Source organism: Branchiostoma lanceolatum, chromosome 6 (assembly GCF_035083965.1).
Source record: "Branchiostoma lanceolatum isolate klBraLanc5 chromosome 6, klBraLanc5.hap2, whole genome shotgun sequence".
NCBI classification, from domain to species: domain Eukaryota; kingdom Metazoa; phylum Chordata; class Leptocardii; order Amphioxiformes; family Branchiostomatidae; genus Branchiostoma; species Branchiostoma lanceolatum.
This window is the reverse complement of record NC_089727.1, coordinates 20,825,189-20,838,049: the sequence shown is the minus strand read 5'-3', so window position 1 is coordinate 20,838,049 and position 12,861 is coordinate 20,825,189. Positions and strand designations below refer to the sequence as shown.

Here is a 12,861-nt window from a genome sequence, read left to right as displayed (position 1 = left end):
TCTTGGTAGCTGATGTAAAACGTGCTCTTACATCACCGCCTAATTCCATCAGCGAGCCAAGCACAGCCCCTCATGACGCGCCCACAACAAGGACATCTTCCCTCCGGCCAGCATACTCACATGGGATCTCTACCCACCGCCATAAAACGTGACAACGTCATCCGGTCACATTTTAGAGGCCAACCCTTCAAGAACAGCGCCAATGCCGTGCCACTTGGACCAAGGTCCACTCCTACTCCTAGTCAACCATCTAAGGGAAGCCCGACAACAAGAGGCCAACATGTTGGGGAAACTCAACAAGTTACGACAACATCGATCCCCACGCTACAGCTACCGGTACGACTCACCAAACAGACCGCTCTACCGTGGAAGCAGATCGGTAAAAGTATACGTAGAGCATGGGACATTCTTATATCCTGATCTCTGGTACCCTGAATGAACTTTGACTTCATCTGGTGAAAACTTTAAACGCCACGAGGTATAGTCATTCCCTTTATTAGGTTATACATTTTGCAACTCACATTTATTCTGTCCACTTTTTTTAATACCAGACGATGTTCATTTTTTCTTTCCCTTTTTTTTTAAATTTTTGTTTTGTTTTTTAGTGACCATATGCCATTATATAACAACCGACTCCGTGTAGCTATGATATACCCTCATTAAAATTCAGAGGATGCCAAAAAATTCTGCCCTAGTTTTTTTCTTCTTGGAACATCCAAGGCAGCTGTTGTAAGAAATTTAACGATGAAGAATTTATTTCTTATGTAGTATATAGTGAAGTTAACCTTTACCTGTTATTAACTTCATAGACTATGAAAAAGCCTTCGATAGTATAGACAGAGCCACTCTTTGGGAGATACTTCGACACTACGGGATACCGGAAAAGCTCATCTCTCTTATCCAGAACACTTACAGGGACATGAGCTGTAGGGTTACACATGCGGGGCAGCTAACAGAGAGCTTTGATGTGAAGACAGGAGTACGTCAGGGCTGCCTACTCTCGCCGCTTCTTATCCTCCTGGTCATCGACTGGATCATGAAGGAAACTACGACAGGAAAGAGGAATGGGATTCAGTGGACACTCTGGACACAGCTTGAGGACCTAGATTTTGCCGACGACCTGGCACTTCTCTCACACAACCATATGCAGATGCAGGATAAAACAACTTGTTTAGACACAGTATCGGCGGGTACAGGGCTCAAAATCAGTAAAAAGAAGACAGAACTCATGAGGATCAACACGACAAACAGCACACCAGTCATGTTTGGAGGGGAAGAGGTGAAGGAGACAGCATCCTTTGTGTACTTGGGTAGTGTGGTAGATAGGCAAGGGGGCACAGACAGAGATGTAACAGCCAGGATAGGCAAAGCAAGGGCAGCGTTCATCATGCTAAGGAAGGTCTGGGCCTCTAGAGGGATACGTAGAGCCACCAAACTCCGCATCTTCAACTCCAACGTCAAGTCAGTCCTCCTCTATGGTTCTGAGACATGGAGAACAACTAAAGCCACACAGCACAAGATACAGACTTTCATCAACACCTGTCTGAGACGTATCTTCAAGATTAGGTGGTGGGACAGGGTCAGTAACCAGGAGCTGTGGGACAGGGCAGGACAAGAACCAGTTAGTGGCCAGATCCTCAGGAGGAAATGGTCATGGATTGGCCACACCCTTAGGAAACCGAGCTCCAGTGTCACACAGCAGGCCCTGACATGGAATCCACAGGGCAAAAGGAAGAGGGGAAGGCCTAGAAATAGCTGGAGGAGAGACACGGAGGAGGAGATGAAGAGTATCAGCAGTAGCTGGCAGGACTTGAAAAAGAAGGCCCAGCGACGAGTCCAGTGGAGAAGCATCATCGGTGGCCTATGCCCTGGCAGGGGCGAAGGGCCAAAGTAAAAGTAAAGTAAGTATATAGTGACGTTATCTGTGTCCAAGAGACCTGGTTGGAAAGTCATAAAAAAATAAACATACCAGGTTATAGTGTTTTCACTAGCAGTAGAATTAGAAGTAAAAGCGCAAAACGAAATTCGGGGGGTGTAGCAGTCTTCTTCAAAAGTTTGTAAAGGAGAAGGATTTCTAAATTAGCTAGTAGTATGGTACACAGTGTCTGGTGCAAGTTTGATAAGCATTTTTTTGTCTCGAAAATGACTTGTATTAATGCAATGTCTATACTCCCAACCGAATCTTATTTAAATGGACACATGAATCTCCCCTTGAAATTCTCTCTAATGACATATGAAAATACTCTAATTTAGTTGATATCGCAGTGTTAGGCGATTTAAATGCTGGCTTGCTAATAGAAAATTTTATTCGACATTTTTGCCTTTGACAATCCTACATCAGACGGTATCAGTTTCACCAAATTTAGACACAATAGAGATATCAAAGTTAATAACTATGGCAAAACATCTATAGATCTATGTTCAGCAGCGGATGTGACTATTCTAAATGGTAGATTCGCGGGGGACCTAAATGCGACTTTACCTGTTATCACTGCAATGGATCTAGCGTTGTCGATTATTGTATTGTGAGTAAGTCTTTATTGTCCGATGGACAATATGTAAATATCAGTCCAATTACCCAATTTTCCGACCAATGTCATGTTCCTTCTCACTGTCAACAAAGAATTCCCTTCATGTTCCAAAAACTACCAACCAGATTAAACCCAAGCCAACAGCATTCATTTGGAACGATGAATCAAAATTAACATATCAAAGTATTCTAGATAGTCGATGTACAATTTCAAAATCTAAAATATTTTGCCAACATCTTTTTGTTTGACAGATAAAGCTGTCACAAATTTCATTTATTGTTAGACGTGATCAAAAAGTCACTTAAAACAAAGCCCAATAGACAAAGAAACCCACACAAAGCGGTAAGAAAAACAAAGCTTGGTTTGATCAGTGCTGCTGGTCTTCACGCCAACGTTTGAAAAGACTGTCGCTGGCATTGAAGAGAGAGCCGTGGCTAAAAGACACTAGAAACAAATATTTCACAGCAGTGTCCGAAAGACAACATGTATGTATGAAATGTGACAGCAAGACTTGAGTTTTTTTGTATTGGATCTTGGCAAAGCGAAGTGAATCTACAGAGGACTGGGAAAGGACATGACCTACGATGGACATGCAAAGTAAGTAAAAAGTAAAATCACTTACAGTAAGTTACACGCACTTAATTGTATTGCTGAAATGTCTTGGTTGTTGACTGTGATAATTCCAATACGTGGTTTAGGCATGATATTACATGTAAATAAAAATAGCTCGCATATATGCTTTTTTGCAGCATATCAGTAATTTGAAGTGATGAAAATTGCATTGATATGCATTGAATCATCCTTTTATGGTCATAACTTGTACCAATGACTTCTATAATGCTTTTAGAATTGACGTATACTATACTTTCACTGTTTTTTGGGAGACCAACACAATGAGGAGGTCACACGAAGAATCACTGTGGTCATCAAGGATGGTGATGTGTGATATCATGCCTACCACAGAAAAATATCAGCTGTAGTCTGTCAAAAGTAAGTTTCATAAAAGGAAATCACGTTTTATGTTAAGCAGTCGGTTGAGGAATTCTGCCTCTTTTAGTATCGATCTCATAAACATATTAGGCATGTTTGAAAGTTATACTGATGTAGAATAAAATGTAAAGGACTTAGCAATGGGCAAAACAACATCAAGAGACAAATGAAGGTATGCCTTTTAGGGTATGTCAGTATGGTAGTGGGACTATTATTCTTTTTCTATATGATAGAAGCATGTCGGAACGTCCACAACAACCTTCGGCGGAAGGAGAAATTGGAGAGTGATGGGAGAACAGCAGAAACACAGGATCGAAGCAAGAGAGGCAACAGACGGCATAAGGTAAGGATTTTCCTTTCTTTCTGTTAATAATGTGACAGAATTAGTGCAATCTCTACTACTGACAAACATGTGCTTCATTCTTTGAAAAAGAATCGCCACCATCGACATTTTGTTGAAATGCATGTTAATGTACAGTAAAATCATATTGAAAAATTATAGGTTGTTAGGAATCTCCCCCGTACTATAATAATCTGCAACCATGGTCTCTTAAGCAATGGTTCTGCCTCCTGCATACCCTAAGTTGCACTTCTTCTCTTAAGTTATGACACAAGGCCTAGCAAAATGCTAACTCTACTCTGCACTAATACGTACTAGTTCAATTTTTTCATGGACTGTTGCTAGCAAACAAACTAATACCTTACATATACATTTTGGATTTCACTTAGAACGAAGGTAATGAATAAGCTTCAGATTTCACGAACCCTGAGGTTATAACATTTTTTACTCTCACGTCAATTTTCTAAAGCATTTTTTTTTATCTGAAGGACCTCGGAATGAAGGTTGGCCAGGACTAGCTGAGTCCGGCAGATTTGGAATATCCAATGCAAATGCAGACCTGAAGTATTACGAAGAGACGGATGACAACAATGCCAACATGTGGTTGGTGAGACGAACATATTTGCGGTGCAAGAGGCTGACTAGGATGATTCACCAATGTAAGCCTGTGGTGGGTAGCCTGGTTACAAAATCCAGCAAGCTTCGAAACGTGAGAATGATGACCAATTAGCCGAGCAGAATGTGTGTAAATGGCACTTTAGATAAAGAATATCTTAATGTGGGGCAGGGGGTGATGATAACGAGGTTCAGGATGGAGAGGAGGGGTATAAAACGGAGCTGGGCAACTGTTCCTGTGAATCACGACTTTCCCGCCGCTGACACCTAATATCATCGTATACTGCCACCGCACCTTTCGATAAAAATTATTTACCCTGCCATGTTTGTTGACACATTAAATGTTTCCCACATACTAGGCCAGTTCCGGCACCCCCAAGTAAACCCGTCAACGCTGGACTAACGGCGAACGGATGTTTCCTTTTCTTAGAATGTTTGTGTTATGGGGTACAGGATACGTTACACCAAGTATTGGACCTCGCCAAGGTGCCTTCGCATCTGAATACTGAGAGGTGTGACAAAAATACTCCGTCGGTTTTTTTTTTCAGTCAGTAGTCATCATGTCAGATAGAAGGCATCAAGAAAGTTAGAACTCTGATAAGACAGTCGTTCCTATTTGACCTATTAGTAAGTTAATCTAGATTGACAACCGATTACAGTCAGCCAAAATAAAACGCATTCTAGAGAAAAAGAAGGATTTACAATTTTTTCGCCTCAGGCCAGGGATAATGTAGTAGAAAAATATTAAACAATATGTTGCTTTCATCACTGCACCAAATCGGATATTAAAGCATGCTTAATGAGATTCGTAAATGAAGCTTAAACATATATTTTGATTCCTGTTATGCTAAAGTTTAATGACCAGCAATTTGCCATAATGTAAGGAGTAATTTGGACAATTCAATTTTGTAACGTGGTATTTTCGGATATGTCAATTCTTTTGTGGGAAAGACCGATTGGGGACTGTCAACTTGGTTGAGGTCGAAAATTCGATGTTTGGGCTGAATTAACATGTTAATTCGGTACAGTCCATTTTTGCATGTGGGGGTGGAGGGAGTGAAACATGCTGTCTTTGATGTACTAAACCTACTAGTCAGTATAATCTGCAGCTGTCTCTGCCATGTATGTTGCAACATAAAGTTCTTTGCTTATTGTTAAGAAAATGTTTTACATCACGATCATCTCATTTTAGAAACTGGCGAGACGACAGAAAACGTACGCCTTGGCAAGGGACAGCTGGACAGAGAAGTCCAGGAGGCAGGCGGACGAGGTGCTGTACAAGGAGTACATGTCCTCCGAGTCGAGTGACAGCGACATGGAGGGGCACCCTAACAAGGTCTTCGGGGTCAGACGACTGGCCTGGGAGTCAGGGAAGCTGCGGAAGCTGCAGAAATGGATGGATGAAGTGTGCCCATCGTGGGGCATCCGCCGCGTGGAGTCTACTGAGCTTTCAGACCGAAAGCTACCTGAGGGGGTACCGAAGTGGGCAGTCAGCAAGAACTTCGGGAAGAGCACTGAGCCGACAGCAGAAAACGGTGGAGAAGACGAAGAACAAGGTAGCAGCTTTCTAGATTAAGAGTAGTATGATTTTTGCATGACCTTTTAAATATCTTTCGCCCATAAAAATATACTCAAGGTAGATCATTTGATTAGTTATAGTTGGAACGTTTTTCGTAATTTTCTCTTTTTTAATGATCGAATAGTGTAGCGCAGCAACATTTTTTATCATTACCTTTTTTCAAATGAAACCTTCAGTCACATATCATTGTGTAAGAGTAACTGTTAGTGAAGTAAACCCTGTCTGCGTAATTTCCGTACAAGTGTTTAGAAATTTTTCTTGTTCGTGAGCAATTATGCAGTGCTTTTATGTAGATTCGTGTGTTGTGAATAAAAAGAATGTTTACCCGACATGGTATATATCTACCGTGCTTAAAAGTTGCTTAACTAAGTGCCACTACGTACGGTTTGCGGAGGCTTAAATGCGGCATATTTAACGGGATTTAGGTAAAGATTACGGTGTTTAAACGTAGCGTAAACGTTAGGATTTAAGCTTAGTTTACATTGCTTTAATGGTTGCTTAAATGGTGCCACAAAGTACGTTTAAGCGCATACGAATAGATACCGTAAATATAACATTTAAGCCCGCGTAAATATTACGTAAAGTGACTTTAGAGTGCCAGAACGGAATCTTTAAGCATGGACGAAAACAGCTCCTTAAGCAGTGCATGCTGAACGAGCTTCAGAGAAGGGATCAAGAGATCGTGACATTGACAAGTAAAAGTAACATACTGCGACGACAGTTCCAGATGCCAACAGCAAGCGCTGAACTGGCAAACACTGCATTACGAAGAACCGCAGAGGAAAGACGGGGTCTATTTGTTAACAACGAAGAATCAGTTCAGTACGTATACTGTACTGGACGCGGTACGGCTGGACATGTCACTCTATGACAGAGCCCTTTTGCACACAAACCGAAGAAGAGGCCTAGGTCCATCTCGAGTCATTCTCGACTCTTCTCTAACATTTGTGAGGTAGTCCATAACATTATCCGGGTAACAAGCAAAGGGACCCCCAAGCTATTCCAGGGCATATCAGCTATGTAATGTGTTGATTTATAAAGTGGAACTTTTGCTTTTATCAACAAACGGACCGTCAACATACCTACAAGACAATAAAGGTATGGAAAAAGTTTGTTTTGATTATAAGACACAAATGATAATAGAAAATCTAAAGAAGACTCAAATAGGGAGGTCAATCTGGAGATTATAAAAATGATGAAGCAGGTAAAGTATTTCTCCCAGATATCATGCTAGTTATGTAATGCGATTGATTTACTTTGTTGTGCTATGACCATTTTATCTACTATGTTTTCTCACCTATAGAAACATACACCTATTACAAGCTGCAATAAAAATGTATTAGGTCTTATGCATGTGTTACAGTTCAATGAATTCAAATTTAGAAGCCATTCTTTTTTTCCGGACCAGTAGCAGCAACGTGACAAGCCATTATTCAAATGACTTTTGTGCAAATGTAAATGTATCAACTGATCACAATTACAGACAGATTTAATATTAACCTGTGTTATTCATGCATATTGTTTTCAGACAAAGAAAGCTGATTCCAGACAGACTCACGAAGGTATCATCATAATACTAGTACAAAGGGTCAATAGTGGATGTCAGATTCCTGTCAACATTTTGGAGGGCAGGTGTAGAGAAAATTGCTATACTATACCAATATTCAAACTTAAGCCACTGACTTTCATCCTTGATATCTATTAACATTGTGAGACAATATACTTATACAGTTTTTGTCAAACATATATGTTACTTCTTTTCAATAGTGCAGTGCTGATTTTAAACTTATTTCTCTGGTGTAGTGTACAAATGTCACACCATTTGAAAATTATTTAGCAGAAAGACTGCAAATGCAGACATTTTTGTGAGGATTTGATTTCGTGGCAAGGAGAAAAGAGATTGTATGCGATGGTTTCAAAGTCATGTTTGGAACAATAGTAGCACTACAGTGCAGTCACACCTTAGAATGGCTTTTCACACTGGTTTTAAGCAAAGAGTTCACCACGAAAGCCACAAACATAAAAGCATTTCTGCATTTAAAGTATATAATGTAAAATAATAACTACATTTGTCATTTTGTTTTGATTTTGCTACAGACCCACCCATGCATTTAAGAAGGTGAATTGATATTTTCTGACAGTCCTTGTATAGATTAAGCACAGACCAAATATAAGATGAACTGCATGTATTGTTAAATGGCTTGTTTTGATATATCCGATGCCTAGAAACAGTTATCCTTACATTTGACCGACCACTTTGTATCCTTTGATAGTGATCTTGTGCCTGTTTTTTGTGTACTACACAGGAAGTCCTTGAAGCCCTCCAAAACTTGGAAAAGCGTGCAGTGGAAATGAATGACAAGTTGGACACCCTAGTACAACTGAAGAAGAAGCGGGTATGTGGCACTTTTATGAACTAACAGATTGGAGCCCCCCCCCCCCCCCCCATGAAAAGAAGTGTAGTGGACTGAGATGAGTGATGTTAACAAAGGTGTGTTTGAAAAACATTATCAAAATATTTACGATATACAAAATTGATTTACATGATTTAAATCTAATCTGAACTATAGCTCTCCCACACTGACACTGTGTACCAATAATAACCAGGCATTTGGACATACCTGACAAACTGCCAGACCTGGTAATGCAAGTTTGTTCTTCAGTTTACTAGGAGGTTAAAGAAAATTCCTTTAACCCTTAAGCTGGCAGTCCCGACTTAATTAGGGATACAGAAATATGCCGTGTGTGCTGGACCCGGTTATAACCGGGAAAGGGTATTCCCCAGAACAAAACAGCTTTGCGTGCGTGTAGCGCGCGAAGCCGGGAAGTTAGGGGAGTTAGCGCCGCCGGGTGTTTCGCGGGTTTCGTGAGGGAGGTCAGGGGTCAAACATTTTTTATTTTTACTTGGCTAAAAAACCTGGCAGCTTAAGGGTTAATATTGCAGGTAAATGCTTGAAGAAAAGACATCTTCACAGAGACTCCCTTATTTCAAAATTATCCTTAAATGTCAACTAAGTAAGAGAGTCTAGGTGCATACTTTGTCTGAGGAGAAGTGTTTTGTCTGTCATAAGAAATGTTGGAGACTTATTTATCCTGTGCATCTCGTTTCATATGGCTGCAGAAAATCCAGCCCAACACCCTGACAACCCACCAGCCCAACACACCGAGTGCTGCAAAGAAGCAGCCAGCCAGGGCCTTGTTCCAGCCATCACCAAGCATGGAAATCCAGCCGTCACCGAGTGCTGAAAACCAGTCACTGAGCGTTGAAAGCCAGATGCTGAATGCAGCAAACCATCCCCCAAGTACCTCGTACATGCAGCACCCAAGTGCATCGTACCAGCCCGAAAGTGCCTTGTCCTGGCTGCCAGGTGCACCGTACCAGCCCCACCAGAGTGCCTCATCCCAGCTGCCAGGTGCACCGTACCAGCCCAACCAGAGTGCCTCATCCCAGCTGCCAGGTGCACCGTACCAGCCCCACCAGAGTGTCTCGTCCCAGCTGCCAGGTGCACCGTACCAGCCCCACCAGAGTGCCTCATCCCAGCTGCCAGGTGCACCGTACCAGCCCCACCAGAGTGCCTCATCCCAGCTGCCAGGTGCACCGTACCAGCCCCACCAGAGTGTCTCGTCCCAGCTGCCAGGTGCACCGTACCAGCCCCACCAGAGTGCCTCATCCCAGCTGCCAGGTGCACCGTACCAGCCCCACCAGAGTGCCTCATCCCAGCTGCCAGGTGCACCGTACCAGCCCCACCAGAGTGCCTCATCCCAGCTGCCAGGTACACCGTACCAGCCCCCACCCAGTCCATCTCCATCCTCCTCCAATGGGACCGGCAATAGTAAGGAGCATAATTGTTTTTTCCCCACACAGGTCAATTGTCATCTATTTTGCTTTAGTTCAGATACTAAAGCTGTGTGTATTAAGATCAGGTATATATTAGTACTACAACCTCATTTTATGCAATGACTGTAGAGCAACACTATCCCTGTGCATCACTGAGGTATGCGGCACTAATGACAAGTAGATAATTATCGCAACACTCAGATGTGATGATTTCATGAAATGCTGTTCCCTTCCTTGCCTGTTGTGACTACCAGTAAAAAAAATTCATGGCACTCTACAGGGCTGATCGGAGCACCATGGCGCCAGGTGTCCGTGCCGGCAGCAGTCATTGATCAAGTTTGTGCCAAGGAGAACTTTGGGAAGCGGGTCAAGGCCCTCCTGGTTGCTGTATTCACAACAAATGAAATAGTGACCAACAACACCCTTGGCTCGGAGGGCCTTGGCAAGCTTGACGAAAACAAGCTTTCCGCTATAAGAGGTGAGGTGTCAATAATTATCCAGGTAGTCTCAATGATTAAACCATTGTGCCCTTTGTTCTAGGTAAAAATGTATACATTTAGTCACTACTTGAGACCTGACTGCTTAATTGAAGAAAACGCAAAGAAATTGACCATGCAAATTTGTTGCTATATTTACTGTCACATGCCCCAGTTTAAATAGTGTCACAACTCACTTTCTTCTATAGAACACCTGGCCACCCTCCAACCCGCCAACCAGGCGGTGAACCCACACCAGGCACCTTTTACCATAAAGGTGCACTCGATCATCAACGCCAGGTGTAGGAGAATCCGCTATGGCAAGGGGGAGAAGAAGTCGGGTGAGAAAGCCTTCGAAAATTTGTTCTTTTCAAGTTGTTACTCTAATCTGTAACTGTTTTGGAGAAGCGTCCCTTACCTTGCAAGAAATCAGTGCAACATTTTCTTTTATAAACACCTTAATGTTGGTTTCTTTCTGTATGAATAAGATCTTCCTCAGCCATCAGTCTATTCACTATGCAAGGTTTCAGAATTTATTTTTTTCACTTGCTTTGAAAATATCATCAATGTAATACTACATGTTTATATTCTGAACTAGGAAACATCCAAATATCTTTTGTCCATGTAGGTGAATCAGGCACATCCCCGTGAAGCCAGGTGACATCCCAGAGACATCCCAGAGACATCCCAGAGACATCCCAGAGACATCCCAGAGACATCCCAGTGCCTCTTCAAAGTTCCCCATGCATTGAATAGAACATAAGCAACACTCCAAATAAAACATTAGCAACACTACATTGGTGTCAATTTTTTGTCTGATGTTGTCAAAAAGGAGATGCTCCTGGTCCAAATTGTTAACTTAAAGGGGTACTGGACTCCAGAAGCGGGTGTTAACCATGTACAAGTTGCTCTTCAAGTCATGTTTGAAATCTATAGACAACAAATTTTTAGGTATGACTATACATAAAGACGTTAGCTGGAAAGCACATATATAAAGTAATGAAAACACTGGCTTGTGATTTAGTGTGAGACATTGGCTGGCAGTTATATAAACAGTCCTACAGAGCCCCAGTCAATACTTTTACTGAAAATAGGCGTCAAAATTGCAAGCGATATTTCCAGATGCACTACCTCCGAGGAAGACAATTCTAAGTTGGAAGAGATGCCATTAAATACAACTGTTACAGGGCACGAGTTGCATGAGTTCAAATTTGAACAAGGTTGATTTTCGTTGGGAGGGGGGGGGGCAGGTGTAGATAGTACTGCTATTCTTGATTTGTTAACTGTAACTTAATTTTAGCTGATTTATCGGTCACTAGTCAAAAATTTCATCATCGCTCATATGTGATCACTAGTACCTGAGACAGTAATGTTTGTTCGAACCGTTTAAATTAAGTGCTGTGACCTACTCCATTTTCCCCAAACCGCTTTATTTTCCTGCCACTATATCAAAGTGATTTACAGTATTTTCTTGACTATTGATTATCCAAGGGTTGGATAGTCTAACTTTCTTTCAGTTTTTATAAAAAAAGATTATTGTCATAATTATACTTGTCTGGCCCGGCCATTGTCCTTGGCATTCTAATACTTTCATGGGTTAATCCACCCCTAAAACCCTTTCTTATTGCTCTCGCACTGGGTAAGAGTACCTTTGGTTAAGTTTGACAAATGCTTGTGAAGATATAATACGCTACACCTGGGTACTTAAGGTTTTCAGAATATTGATGCTGTGTCAATGTCAAATTGCCAATACAATGCCTGTCTGAATTCAGGAAATATAAGCAGAAACATATACTGTTACCCAATCATGGACTATACCAGCATCACCCCTCTTCCAATTGTAATCCTCCCATGCAAAAATGCACTCTTCCAAAAGTAAGCTGTTCCAAATTGGACTCTTACATGTTCCCACTTCAAATTTCTCATACGAAATATGCCCTCTTAATACCAAATTTAAGGTCATTTGGTTTTCACACATGGTCATGGAAAAACCCTTAGCAGTACTTCCGGCTTTTCTCAGCGAGCACGTGGTATTAAAAAGAATCTTGATCAGCTCGATCCCTGGAGTCAGTCTGAATAATTTAACCATGGTTACGCGACGGATAGGAAAGTACATTTGTATATGTATCTAGGGACTCTGATAGGTATTCTAATGTTTGATTCCATATAACTTTCTGCATGCTCTTAGCTTGTGAGTGTCTTAAAAGAACTTCTGGTGGAAAGTATATGTTTCTAGGGACCCTTTGATAGGTATGAATTAATAGATGAACCATCTCAATGAAAAATGGAGATAAAGTTCTGTGTATGTGTTTCCGCAAGCATAACTCTGGAACGTCTGGATGGATTGTAATGACATTTGGTATGAGGGTAGGTGTTGGGAATACCAAGGTTAAGGTCGATTTTGGGCCCATAGTACGTGACCTTGGAACTGAAGCAGAACTTCTGTTTTTTATCAACTTTTGACCTGGACGTGCCATGGTCCTGACTTTTTG

At 41.6% G+C, this 12,861-nt stretch overlaps 1 protein-coding gene across 1 annotated transcript; it reads left to right on the top strand.

The window, feature by feature from the left end:
* The first annotated feature begins 8,156 nt into the window (after window positions 1–8,156).
* LOC136437000 (uncharacterized) lies at window positions 8,157–11,164 on the top strand. The gene is made up of 5 exons (XM_066431418.1): window positions 8,157–8,451; window positions 9,177–9,888; window positions 10,174–10,371; window positions 10,579–10,710; window positions 10,998–11,164. Exons 1-5 carry the CDS (start codon window positions 8,407–8,409, stop codon window positions 11,018–11,020), a joined length of 1,110 nt encoding a protein of 369 aa, XP_066287515.1. The 5' UTR covers window positions 8,157–8,406; the 3' UTR covers window positions 11,021–11,164.
* Window positions 11,165–12,861: the final 1,697 nt, after the last annotated feature.